Source organism: Polyodon spathula, unplaced genomic scaffold (genome assembly GCF_017654505.1).
Source record: "Polyodon spathula isolate WHYD16114869_AA unplaced genomic scaffold, ASM1765450v1 scaffolds_3710, whole genome shotgun sequence".
NCBI lineage: Eukaryota > Metazoa > Chordata > Actinopteri > Acipenseriformes > Polyodontidae > Polyodon > Polyodon spathula.
In genome coordinates, this window is record NW_024475169.1 from 1 (window position 1) to 11,770 (window position 11,770).

Consider the following 11,770-nt stretch of genomic DNA (forward strand, 5'->3'; position numbering starts at 1 on the left):
TCGGTCACCCCCGGCCCCCCACCTCCGCTCAGGTGAAATGGACTGGCCCGGGGGAGGCGGGGACTACAAGTGAAAAACTACAAGTCCCAGAGTGCCTCGCTTGCCCACGTGCTGTTTGAGAATTCGAACACAGTGACGCGATGGCAGCCGCATTATCGAGGGCTCTGAAGCTACCTGGTGAGAAGAAGAATAATAATAATAATAATAATAATAATAATAATAATAATAGCGTTTTATTATATAGTATCTTATTATATGCTCTCTCTCTCTCTCTATGTGTATGAATCGTATTAGTTCTATTGCCTACAGAGGGAAGATGGGTACTGTAACTATATTTTATATTTATGATCATTTTAAACGAGACTCCATAATCTTACTTACGTCTCGCGGCGTTCTTTTTTTTTTTTTTTTTTTTTTTTTTTTTCTCGTGATAAAAGGAGGGTTTGCATTGAAACGCACCTCTCTGTTATAATACAGCCGGACACGGGACCGCTGCGTACGAGCTGGTAATGCAACGCAAGAGTGAGCTAGTAATGCAACGCGAGAGTGAGCTAGTAATGCAACGCGAGAGTGAGCTAACAATGCAACGCGAGAGTGAGCTAGTAATGCAACGCGAGAGTGAGCTAACAATGCAACGCAAGAGTGAGCTAGTAATGCAACACAAGAGTGAGCTAACAATGCAACGCGAGAGTGAGCTAACAATGCAACGCGAGAGTGAGCTAGTAATGCAACGCGAGAGTGAGCTAGTAATGCAACGCGAGAGTGAGCTAACAATGCAACGCGAGAGTGAGCTAGTAATGCAACGCGAGAGTGAGCTAACAATGCAACGCGAGAGTGAGCTAGTAATGCAACGCGAGAGTGAGCTAGTAATGCAACACGAGAGTGAGCTAACAATGCAACGCGAGAGTGAGCTAGTAATGCAACGCGAGAGTGAGCTAGTAATGCAACACGAGAGTGAGCTAGTAATGCAACGCGAGAGTGAGCTAACAATGCAACGCGAGAGTGAGCTAGTAATGCAACGCGAGAGTGAGCTAGTAATGCAACGCAAGAGTGAGCTAGTAATGCAACGCGAGAGTGAGCTAACAATGCAACGCGAGAGTGAGCTAACAATGCAACGCGAGAGTGAGCTAACAATGCAACGCGAGAGTGAGCTAGTAATGCAACGCGAGAGTGAGCTAACAATGCAACGCGAGAGTGAGCTAGTAATGCAACGCGAGAGTGAGCTAACAATGCAACGCGAGAGTGAGCTAACAATGCAACGCGAGAGTGAGCTAGTAATGCAACGCGAGAGTGAGCTAGTAATGCAACGCGAGAGTGAGCTAGTAATGCAACGCGAGAGTGAGCTAGTAATGCAACGCGAGAGTGAGCTAGTAATGCAACACAAGAGTGAGCTAACAATGCAACGCGAGAGTGAGCTAGTAATGCAACGCGAGAGTGAGCTAACAATGCAACGCGAGAGTGAGCTAGTAATGCAACGCGAGAGTGAGCTAGTAATGCAACGCGAGAGTGAGCTAGTAATGCAACGCGAGAGTGAGCTAGTAATGCAACGCGAGAGTGAGCTAGTAATGCAACGCGAGAGTGAGCTAACAATGCAACGCGAGAGTGAGCTAACAATGCAATGCCTTTTTTTTGGCTTACGTGCTCTCTTATGAGCTAACAATGCAACGCGAGAGTGAGCTAACAATGCAACACAAGAGTGAGCTAACAATGCAACACAAGAGTGAGCTAACAATGCAACACAAGAGTGAGCTAACAATGCAACACAAGAGTGAGCTAACAATGCAACACAAGAGTGAGCTAACAATGCAACGCGAGAGTGAGCTAACAATGCAACGCGAGAGTGAGCTAGTAATGCAACACGAGAGTGAGCTAACAATGCCCCATTCACCGTTGCGGACACCCTCACTACGTTGTTGCACTCGCTCATCACTGCGATTGTTAACGTTCACTCCTCCTCGATTGTTACGTTCAGCCCGTTGTTATCTCTCCTCATCATTATTGACCCGACTCTCACCGCCCGTCCACTCTATTGTGAGTAGCGACTAACGTTTTTGCTTTTTCACTCTATCGATGCTTAAATCGATTTTCGTGTTTTCACTCTTTAGCACAGTTATGGCGATTATTACCCGAGCATACTCCGCCCGCAGTGCAAACGCGACTGGCTTAATCTTTCGCTTATGACATAATCGTTGGACCTGTGTCTGTCTGTCTGTCTGTGTGTGTCTCTCTCTCCTCTGTCTCTCTCTCTCTGTCTCCGGTCAGGAGAGACAGAATAGGGACAGCGAGCAATAGACCTAATAATAGAGAAATACTGGGCCAACGTCTTCTCTAAAATTTCTGGGCAAAAAGACCTTTCAGGACTTGTCCCTGGGGCTGGGACGTCTTGTGGAGCAAGTGTGTCGCGACGTTTTTTTATGCGGGTTTTTTTTTTTTTTTGGAAATTGAAGCAGAACTATTTTCCCACACAGTCACTCTGCATATTTGCAGTGCCTCAGGGTACAGCGCTGCACCCCGTCGAACGGGTTTGAGGTCTGGTAAAGCACAGGGAAGCAAAGTAAAGCACAGAGAGGTATGGTAAAGCACAGGGAGGCATGGTCCTTTCGTGTTCGTAAAGCACAGGGAACCGTGTCACCTGAAGGTGTGGTAAAGCACAGAGAGGTCTGGTAAAGCACAGGGAAGCATTGTAAAACACAGAGGGGTCTGGTAAAGCACAGGGAAGCATTGTAAGCACAGAGAGGTGGGGTAAAGCATAGGGAAGCATTGTAAAGCACAGAGAGGTCTGGTAAAGCACAGGGAAGCATTGTAAAGCACAGATAGGTCTGGTAAAGCACAGGGAAGCATTGTAAAGCACAGAGAGAGGTCTGGTAAAGCACAGGGAAGCATTGTAAAGCACAGAATAAACTTATATTAGCCCCTGCGGTCATCCCACCCCAGCGCTCTCACTATACCCTCAATGGATCTGGTAACGCGACACTCGGCTGTTTGCTGGAATTAACGGGATGTGTTGTTTCCTGTGTTTTGTAAACACGGTTCCTGTTGCCGCTACGTCTTCTCTGTGAGAGAGGTGACTGTTTACACGACCTGCTAGACGAGAAACTCCAGGAAGGGAGTCGAACCTGCGGGGGATCCGAAATCCCTCAGCGTGCTGGGCTGGAGAACCTGAGATAACTTTAATAAACAAAGGGAGGACTTCTGAATATCGCCCACCTTAGCTTAAGCGGAACGAACGCGAGAGCTCGACGAGCGGAAATATATTATTATTATTATTATTTTTATTATTATTATTATGATGATGATTCTTATTCTTATTATTAATTTATTATTTACTTTTAGGTAAAAAAACCCAGGGGCTGGGGGAGTACGACCCCCTGACCCAAGCGGACAGCGATGAGAGCGAGGAGGAGGAGGAGGAAGACGAGCTGGTCCTCAACTTCCCCAGGAACGGGTTCAGCCCCCAAGCCTGCTGCAGTACCGGCCTCCAGACACAGGGGGGCAACAGAGAGCGGGCCGCCGCACGCAAACACAGCCGCCTGACAGGCGGACACGAGGCCCCGGTCGACAGGGGCGCCGGCTCTGACCCGGAGCCCAAGGGCCGGGCCGGCCGGGCCCAGCTGATCAGAACCACGGTGTTTCTCGCCACGCTGTGTGTCTCGGTGCTGGCTGTGTTGATGTGTGCGTTTCTCATTCCCTGTAGAAAGGGGGCGCTGTGGCCCAAGCATTGGAATAGGAGCGTGGGGGAGATGGGAGGTGAGTCACGCACACACACTGTCACGCACGCACACTGTCACACACACTGAGACACGCACACACACACACACTGTCACGCACACACGCTGAGACTCACACACTGAGACACGCACTGACACACACACATTGAGACACACTGTCACACACACACAGAGTGATTGTTATCAGTTAATCTGTTCAGTTTTCCAGAAAGTCTCAAAGGTGTTCTTCACAGCTGCGCTACAGCAAACCCCCTTTCATTGCTCTGTTGCAGTAGAAGTCAATCTGTCCATATTTCTTTTCTTTCAGACGTGTCCCTGCCTCCCCTGGAATTATGGGATGTAGATAACGATACCGTCACTGATGTCGTCATAGCGATGACCCAGCCAGCCAATGACAGCTCAGCATCTCCAGGTAAATAGATGTCAGACTTACCTAAACTATTAAACTAGACAATCTCCTCTCTCTCTCTCCTCTCTAGTATGAGTAGGATTTCACTTAGATTAGGCTAACTAGAGGTCGAATCGTCGCAATTTAGATTCTCTCTCTTCTCTCCTCTCTCTTCTCTCTCTCTCCTATTTCTCTCTCCTCTCTCTCTCCTCTCCTATTGCACAGCAGCGTGATCTAGTCCAGTTTAATTTCTCTTCTCTCCCTTTCTCTGTCAGTCCACTCAGTCTCTGCTCTCTCCGGTATCGACGGCGCCCCCCTGTGGACCCAGTTGGTTCCGGAGGAAGCCCGGTTCATCCAGTGCGGGTTCGAGACACTGGGGAGGGGGCCCGGCCCGGCCTGCCTGCTCACTGGGACCAGAACTCTGCTCCGAGCCGTCCAAGCGGACACTGGTAACTCTCACAGCACTTGAAAGACGCTCCCTAACTAGTGAATAATCCAGACAGGACTGAACTTGAGAGATACTTCAGAGACGCTCCCTAGTATCTAGACCACAGCATAGCAGCGCACCACAGTTAAAGAACTACAGCTCCCAGCATCCCCTCACCACTGCTGCGAGAGCAGAGGCATGCTGGGAACCGGAGTTCTAGTAGGGCTGTACCGATTCACTGTGTATCGATGAATCTTGATGCATTGTAATAGAGGTCTGTATCGTTTTGTATTGGGATACAAGACCACAGCATAAAGAACTACAACTCCCGGCATTCCTCACCATGGCCGCGGGTTCAGAGGCATGCTGGGAGCTGTAGTCCTATAGCCAGGGCTTGACCGATCTCACTGTGTATCAAGTTAAAGAACTACAGCTCAAGGTAAAGAAGTACCGCTCCCAGCATGCCTCTCACCCCCCTCTCCCCGTGCTTGGCTGCAGGTTCGAGTCTATGGCAGCTCTCTCCTCAGGCTCTGGGGGGACGGATCGCAGGCCCAGCTCTGCGGGTTCCTGATCTCAACGCAGACTCCGTGCCCGACCTGCTCGTCAGCGTGCTGCCCGGGGATCAGGTGACTCTCTCCGGGCCCAGCCCTGGTCCGGTGACTCTCTCCAGCGCCGGGCCCAGCCCTGGTCCGGTGACTCTCTCCAGCGCCGGGCCCAGCCCTGGTCCGGTGACTCTCTCCAGTGGCTCGCAGTTCCCTGCAGGGAGAGGGGATGTGATTCATTGTACTGTAGATAGGAGCAATCATAGCAATGTCACTGCAACTGCAACAGTGTTAGTAATAATAATAATAATAATAATAATAATAATAATAATAATATTATTATTACAGAAGGGAGAGATGGAACTCTCGCTCTCTCTCTCCTCTCTCTCTCAGCAGTCTCATCTCTCTCTCCTGCTCGTCTCTGGAGCGGACGGAGCTCTGATTGGTTCTAGGGTGACCTTTAACCTCACCAGGCCGGACAAGCCGATTGGCCCACAGCTCCATGTGACCAGAGGGGGCGCCGTCTACGTCCTGTTCAGATGCAAGGACAAACCGAAGCCACTCTGACTTGGTCTGCTTCGACGTGCAGTTATGTTAGTTAGTAAGATATAGATATGTATGTATGTGTGATAGATAGACTTTGTGTGTTATATCATATACACACACATTTTATATATATATATATATATATATATATATATATATATATATATATATCTAATATATGATATATATACTATATTTTAGATAGTTAGAAACGTTGTAGATTCGATAAACACTCCATCTAGAAACACAAAAATAAACTCAACCTCATTAAACAGCGAAACAAATTTATTTATTTTTTGTTAAATTTCATTCAGGCAGCGTCGAGGCCACCTCTTTGAAGGATATTTTCATTCAGGCGGACAGGAAGGCCACCCCTCCCCAGGCACTGCTCTCTGAGGACCCCGATTGGGAGAAGCTGAGAGGGGAGAATCTCTCCAGCCTGATTCACGTGGCCGGGTGAGTCCATCCCTCCTGGACGAGTCAAACAGACTCTAAACCGCCCACAAACCGAGGACAGACAGGCGGGTGGGCTGGTCCCAGTGAGGAGAGGAGAGAAGAGGGGGTCTCGAGACCAGGAGGTTCAAATCCCGGCTGAGCCTCCGACTCGCTGTGTGTGTGTGTGTGTGTGTGTGAGACCCTGAGCGAGTCACTTCTCCTCCTTGGGCTCCGTCCTTTGGACGAGACGTCAAACAAACGCGGTCCTATTGGAAGAGACTCTGCAGCAGCAGCAGTTGTTGGTGATGCAGAGTTCACCCCCCTAGTCTCTGGAAGTCTCTTTGAATTTGATAATAATTGTTGTGATTTTTTTTTTTTTTTTTTTTTTTTTTTTTTTCAGCTGCTTTCAATTGAAGCCAGTTTAATTATCTCTCCTCCCTCCTCCCCTCTCTCCTGTCCTCTCCTCCTCCCCTCTTCCCTCCTCTCCTCTTATATCCCCCTCTTCTCTCCTCTCTCTCCTCCCCTTTCTCCTCTCTCTCAGTGGTCATGTTGAATACTTGGCCTCTCTCTCGGGCTCCACACTGAGTTGCAATGACCTCCTCGTCACCACTAGAGGGAGCCTCTCTTTCATCACAGGCTCCAACCTGCAGAGAAAATGGAGCATTCGCATACCAAGAATACAGAGGTGTGTGGATTGATGCCAGCTGAACTACAGCTCACATGATCCTCTGCCAGGAGCGACAATGCTCAGGCATGCTGGGAGCCGTAGTTTAGCACTAGACCCTGATAGTGATGCGATCCAGCCCTCTGAAATGTCTTTATAATATACAGCGCTAGACCCTGATATTGATGAGATCCAGCCCTCTGAAATGTCTTTATAATATACAGCAGTAGACCCTGATATTGATGAGATCCAGCCCTCTGAAATGTCTTTATAATATACAGCGCTAGACCCTGATATTGATGAGATCCAGCCCTCTGAAATGTCTTTATAATATACAGCGCTAGACCCTGATATTGATGAGATCCAGCCCTCTGAAATGTCTTTATAATATACAGCAGTAGACCCTGATATTGATGAGATCCAGCCCTCTGAAATGTCTTTATAATATACAGCACTAGACCCTGATATTGATGAGATCCAGCCCTCTGAAATGTCTTTATAATATACAGCACTAGACCCTGATATTGATGAGATCCAGCCCTCTGAAATGTCTTTATAATATACAGCACTAGACCCTGATATTGATGAGATCCAGCCCTCTGAAATGTCTTTATAATATACAGCACTAGACCCTGATATTGATGAGATCCAGCCCTCTGAAATGTCTTTATAATATACAGCACTAGACCCTGATATTGATGAGATCCAGCCCTCTGAAATGTCTTTATAATATACAGCACTAGACCCTGATATTGATGAGATCCAGCCCTCTGAAATGTCTTTATAATATACAGCAGTAGACCCTGATATTGATGAGATCCAGCCCTCTGAAATGTCTTTATAATATACAGCACTAGACCCTGATATTGATGAGATCCAGCCCTCTGAAATGTCTTTATAATATACAGCACTAGACCCTGATATTGATGAGATCCAGCCCTCTGAAATGTCTTTATAATATACAGCGCTAGACCCTGATATTGATGAGATCCAGCCCTCTGAAATGTCTTTATAATATACAGCACTAGACCCTGATATTGATGAGACACAGCCCTCTGAAATGTCTTTATAATATACAGCACTAGACCCTGATATTGATGAGACCCAGCTCTCTGAAATGTCTTTATAATATACAGCGCTAGACCCTGATATCGTGTGTCTCTCTAGTCCTCCGGTCTTTGGATTCTTCAATAAAGATGACATCCCTGATATTATGCTGCAAGTTTCCACTGTCGAGGGACTGAGAAAGGTAAAAAATAATAATTTTTTAAAAATATGTATAAACAGGATGATTAATCCATCCAGTTTCCGATCCAGCCACGGCAATCGCTCACTGAATTGTTTGTCTCTTCTCTCTCAAAACCCCGCCCCCTCCCAGGTGCTGGTAATTGACGGCTCGAGTGGGCGGAGCCTGTGGCAGGCAGAGTTCCGCTGCCACCTGCAGGCCGTGGGCGGAACAGCACTGGCAACATCCACTGGCCAATCGGCATTCCTCTTCTGGGCCGACGACCTTCGACCTTCCGGAAAAGCCACCTCGCCCAATCCCGTGACTCCAGTAAGCTTTATTATTATTATTATTATTATTATATTATTATTATTATTATTATTATTTGGTGAACGACACGAAATTGACCCCCTCCACTCTAAAAACAGGCGTTCCTTTAAATTTTAATATATTAAAAAAAAAGCAAGTCCTACAGGACTCGAGGTGGCCGACATGTCAGGAAGTCCTTATCGTGGATAGGTGTGGTAGGACCTCGACTACAATCTGTCCTGTGGTAGGACAAGTGCCCTCGACAACCATCGAAACTTACCAAACACGATTCAGACAGCCCCCCTTGAGTTTCAATAGCCATGTTGCAATAGCCATAGTTTGTTGGGATTTGTGCAACGACCTGACCAAACTCGATTCACACAGCCCCCCTGAGTTTCCATAGCCATAGTTTAATATAGGATAATTAACACCAAACAATTCAGACACCCCCCTGATTCAATAGCCATAGTTTTATATATTATTTCACGATTCAGACACACCCCTGAGCTTCCTCCATAGTTTAATATATTATACCACAACACCAAACACGATTCAGGCAGCCCCCCTGAGTTTCAATAGCCATAGTTTAATATATTATACAGCGACACCAAACACGATTCAGACACCCCCCTGAGTTTCAATAGCCATAGTTTAATATATTATACAGCGACACCAAACACGATTCAGACACCCCCCTGAGTTTCAATAGCCATAGTTTAATATATTATACAGCAACACCAAACACGATTCAGACACCCCCCTGAGTTTCAATAGCCATAGTTTAATATATTATACAGCAACACCAAACACGATTCAGACACCCCCCTGAGTTTCAATAGCCATAGTTTAATATATTATACAGCGACACCAAACACGATTCAGACACCCCCCTGAGTTTCAATAGCCATAGTTTAATATATTATACAGCAACACCAACCACGATTCAGACACCCCCCTGAGTTTCAATAGCCATAGTTTAATATATTATACAACAACACCAAACACGATTCAGACACCCCCCTGAGTTTCAATAGCCATAGTTTAATATATTATACAACAACACCAAACACGATTCAGACACCCCCCTGAGTTTCAATAGCCATAGTTTAATATATTATACAGCAACACCAAACACGATTCAGACACCCCCCTGAGTTTCAATAGCCATAGTTTAATATATTATACAGCAACACCAAACACGATTCAGACACCCCCCTGAGTTTCAATAGCCATAGTTTAATATATTATACAGCAACACCAAACACGATTCAGACACCCCCCTGAGTTTCAATAGCCATAGTTTAATATATTATACAGCAACACCAAACACGATTCAGACACCCCCCTGAATTTCAATAGCCATAGTTTAATATATTAAACAACAACACCAAACACGATTCAGACAACCCCCCTGAGTTTCAATCTGCATAGTTTTATATATTATACAGCAACACCAAACACGATTCAGACACCCCCCTGAGTTTCAATAGCATGCTGTTTCGGCTCTTAAAGGGAATGCCATTTTATTTTTGCCTGCTTTTTTTTAATTCCCAGCGAGGTACGTGGATCAACAGAAAGACGCGTTTTACGTTACCGTAGCGACGAGGCCCGCGCCCGATTCTTCAAGCACCGAGCCTGGGGCTCAGGTAGTCAGCAGGCTGAGTTTGAAGAGGGCTGTGACCCACGCAACGCCGGTGGCCCTGGGCCCCCCCTCGCACCCCATGGGGCCCTTCGAAGTCGCCAATTTCTTCAACAAACTGGAATTTATTAAAACGCAAAAGGTATATATATATAAAAAAAATATATATATAATTTCAAGTTTCATTTTCTGTGTTTACAGCTCTGACCAGCTGTAGACTCACCATGTCGAATGAACTTGGTGGCTCGGACTACGGCTCCCAGCATGCCTCTGTACCCGCGGCACTGGTGAGGCATGCTGGGAGCTGTAGTTCTTTACGCTGTGGTCTCCTCTCACAAGCGACACAGACCTCTATTACAATACATCTCGTATGTATTTATTTTTTATTTTTGTTTTTAGTAACAGGTGCTCCCTATCGGTCGATATGACCACATGGAGGACAAACAAAGGGAGGAAGCTGATTGGTGGAGACCTCGCAGGTTGCCACGGGAACAAGGCATCATAAGACTATTGGCTGCTCAATATTTATTTCGTTGTTATTTTAAGATTTATTTATTGTATTTGAACAGAATGAGGTTTCAAATCCGTCAAATGTTTATTGAGTTAGTTTGAGCGTTTCTGCGCAGGAGGGCTCGGATCTCGCCCTGCGTTTCTGCGCAGGAGGGCTCGGATCTCGCCCTGCGTTTCTGCGCAGGAGGGCTCGGATCTCGCCCTGCGTTTCTGCGCAGGAGGGCTCGGATCTCGCCCTGCGTTTCTGCGCAGGAGGGCTCGGATCTCGCCCTGCGTTTCTGCGCAGGAGGGCTCGGATCTCGCCCTGCGTTTCTCGCCCTGTGTTTATCCCTACCATGCGACTACGTAATTACACATTGATTCAAAGCACCTCTAACTTCACTTACCTTTCATACAGTAATATAATAATAATAATAATAATAATAATAATAATAAAGAGCCCAAAACCAAGGTAGTTCGCGTCATAATAAAAGGTTTTGTTCTTGTGTTTTGGTTTGCTGGTTTATTTTAGTTTTTTCACACACAGACACACACACAAGCATGCACGCACACAGAAATAACACACACACACACACACACACACAGACACACTGAAGCCTACACCCACACAGCAGCTTCTGCAAGGGCAGGGCTCTGTATTAGATCTGGAAGCACAGCCTCTCTTCCACAGAGAGACGATCCTGCAGCTTTCATTACAAACGAACCCCCTGCTTCTAACAACAGGAGTGGAGCAAAACAGCGCTGACAAAATGAACTGCAAGCCCAGCGATCCGGCTCAACCAGCTTTATTAAACAGCACAGTTATCTGCGCCTCTATCTCAATACAATCTGAAACTGTGCCATTGCGGCTCCAACACGGAGCTCCAATACTATTAAACACTACAGAGCACGGAGCCAAAATGGCCGCCACAGGGGTCGCAGTTTCCTACCGCCTCACAACAGCTCCTCGCCCCCAGAGGATTGTGGGATACCCTCCTGCTCCTGGGAGGACTCCCGCTGGAGGACCGCCTCTCTGAGCTCGCTGCAGAGACCGGGGGCAGGGAGGGGGCATCGGGGGGGCTGGTAATAAGGGCTGAGGGTGGAGAGGCAGGGCAGGGAGGGGGGTGGGGCCGGCTGGTAAAAGTCTGCGATCCTCCCCCCTGGCTCCTCCCCCTCCTCCGGTCTGGCCCCGCCCCTTTTCATGATGACAGTCTTGGTGTAATCGTTGAGGGTGCTGATCCCTGACGCCATGCAGCAGGTGAACGAGGCCCAAGCGAGGCTAGGAGAGAGAGAGAGAGAGAGCCGAGAGTGAGTCTGGAACCGAGGAATCTGGAATCAACAGCAGAGCGTGAATCTGGCAATCAAGGAATCTGGAAAA

The 11,770-nt window shown here is 47.3% G+C and overlaps 1 protein-coding gene across 1 annotated transcript; it reads left to right on the forward strand.

Moving 5' to 3' along the window:
- The first annotated feature begins 26 nt into the window (after positions 1-26).
- LOC121312217 (protein FAM234B-like) lies at positions 27-10,733 on the forward strand. The gene is made up of 13 exons (XM_041244161.1): positions 27-177; positions 3,334-3,747; positions 4,036-4,140; positions 4,392-4,565; positions 5,042-5,169; positions 5,479-5,626; positions 5,907-6,087; positions 6,608-6,751; positions 7,898-7,979; positions 8,109-8,285; positions 8,484-8,508; positions 9,819-10,045; positions 10,303-10,733. The coding sequence occupies exons 1-13, from the start codon at positions 141-143 to the stop codon at positions 10,303-10,305; spliced, it is 1,845 nt and encodes a 614-aa protein (XP_041100095.1). The 5' UTR covers positions 27-140; the 3' UTR covers positions 10,306-10,733.
- The last annotated feature ends 1,037 nt before the right edge of the window (positions 10,734-11,770 follow it).

Excerpts from the sequence above, each read along its gene's own strand:
- LOC121312217 (XM_041244161.1), top strand. The coding sequence starts at position 141 with ATGGCAGCCGCATTATCGAGGGCTCTGAAGCTACCTG. Across the intron at positions 178-3,333 it reads GAGGGCTCTGAAGCTACCTG|GTAAAAAAACCCAGGGGCTG; the intron begins GTGAGAAGAAGA and ends ATTTACTTTTAG. Across the intron at positions 5,170-5,478 it reads GCGTGCTGCCCGGGGATCAG|CAGTCTCATCTCTCTCTCCT; the intron begins GTGACTCTCTCC and ends TCTCTCTCTCAG.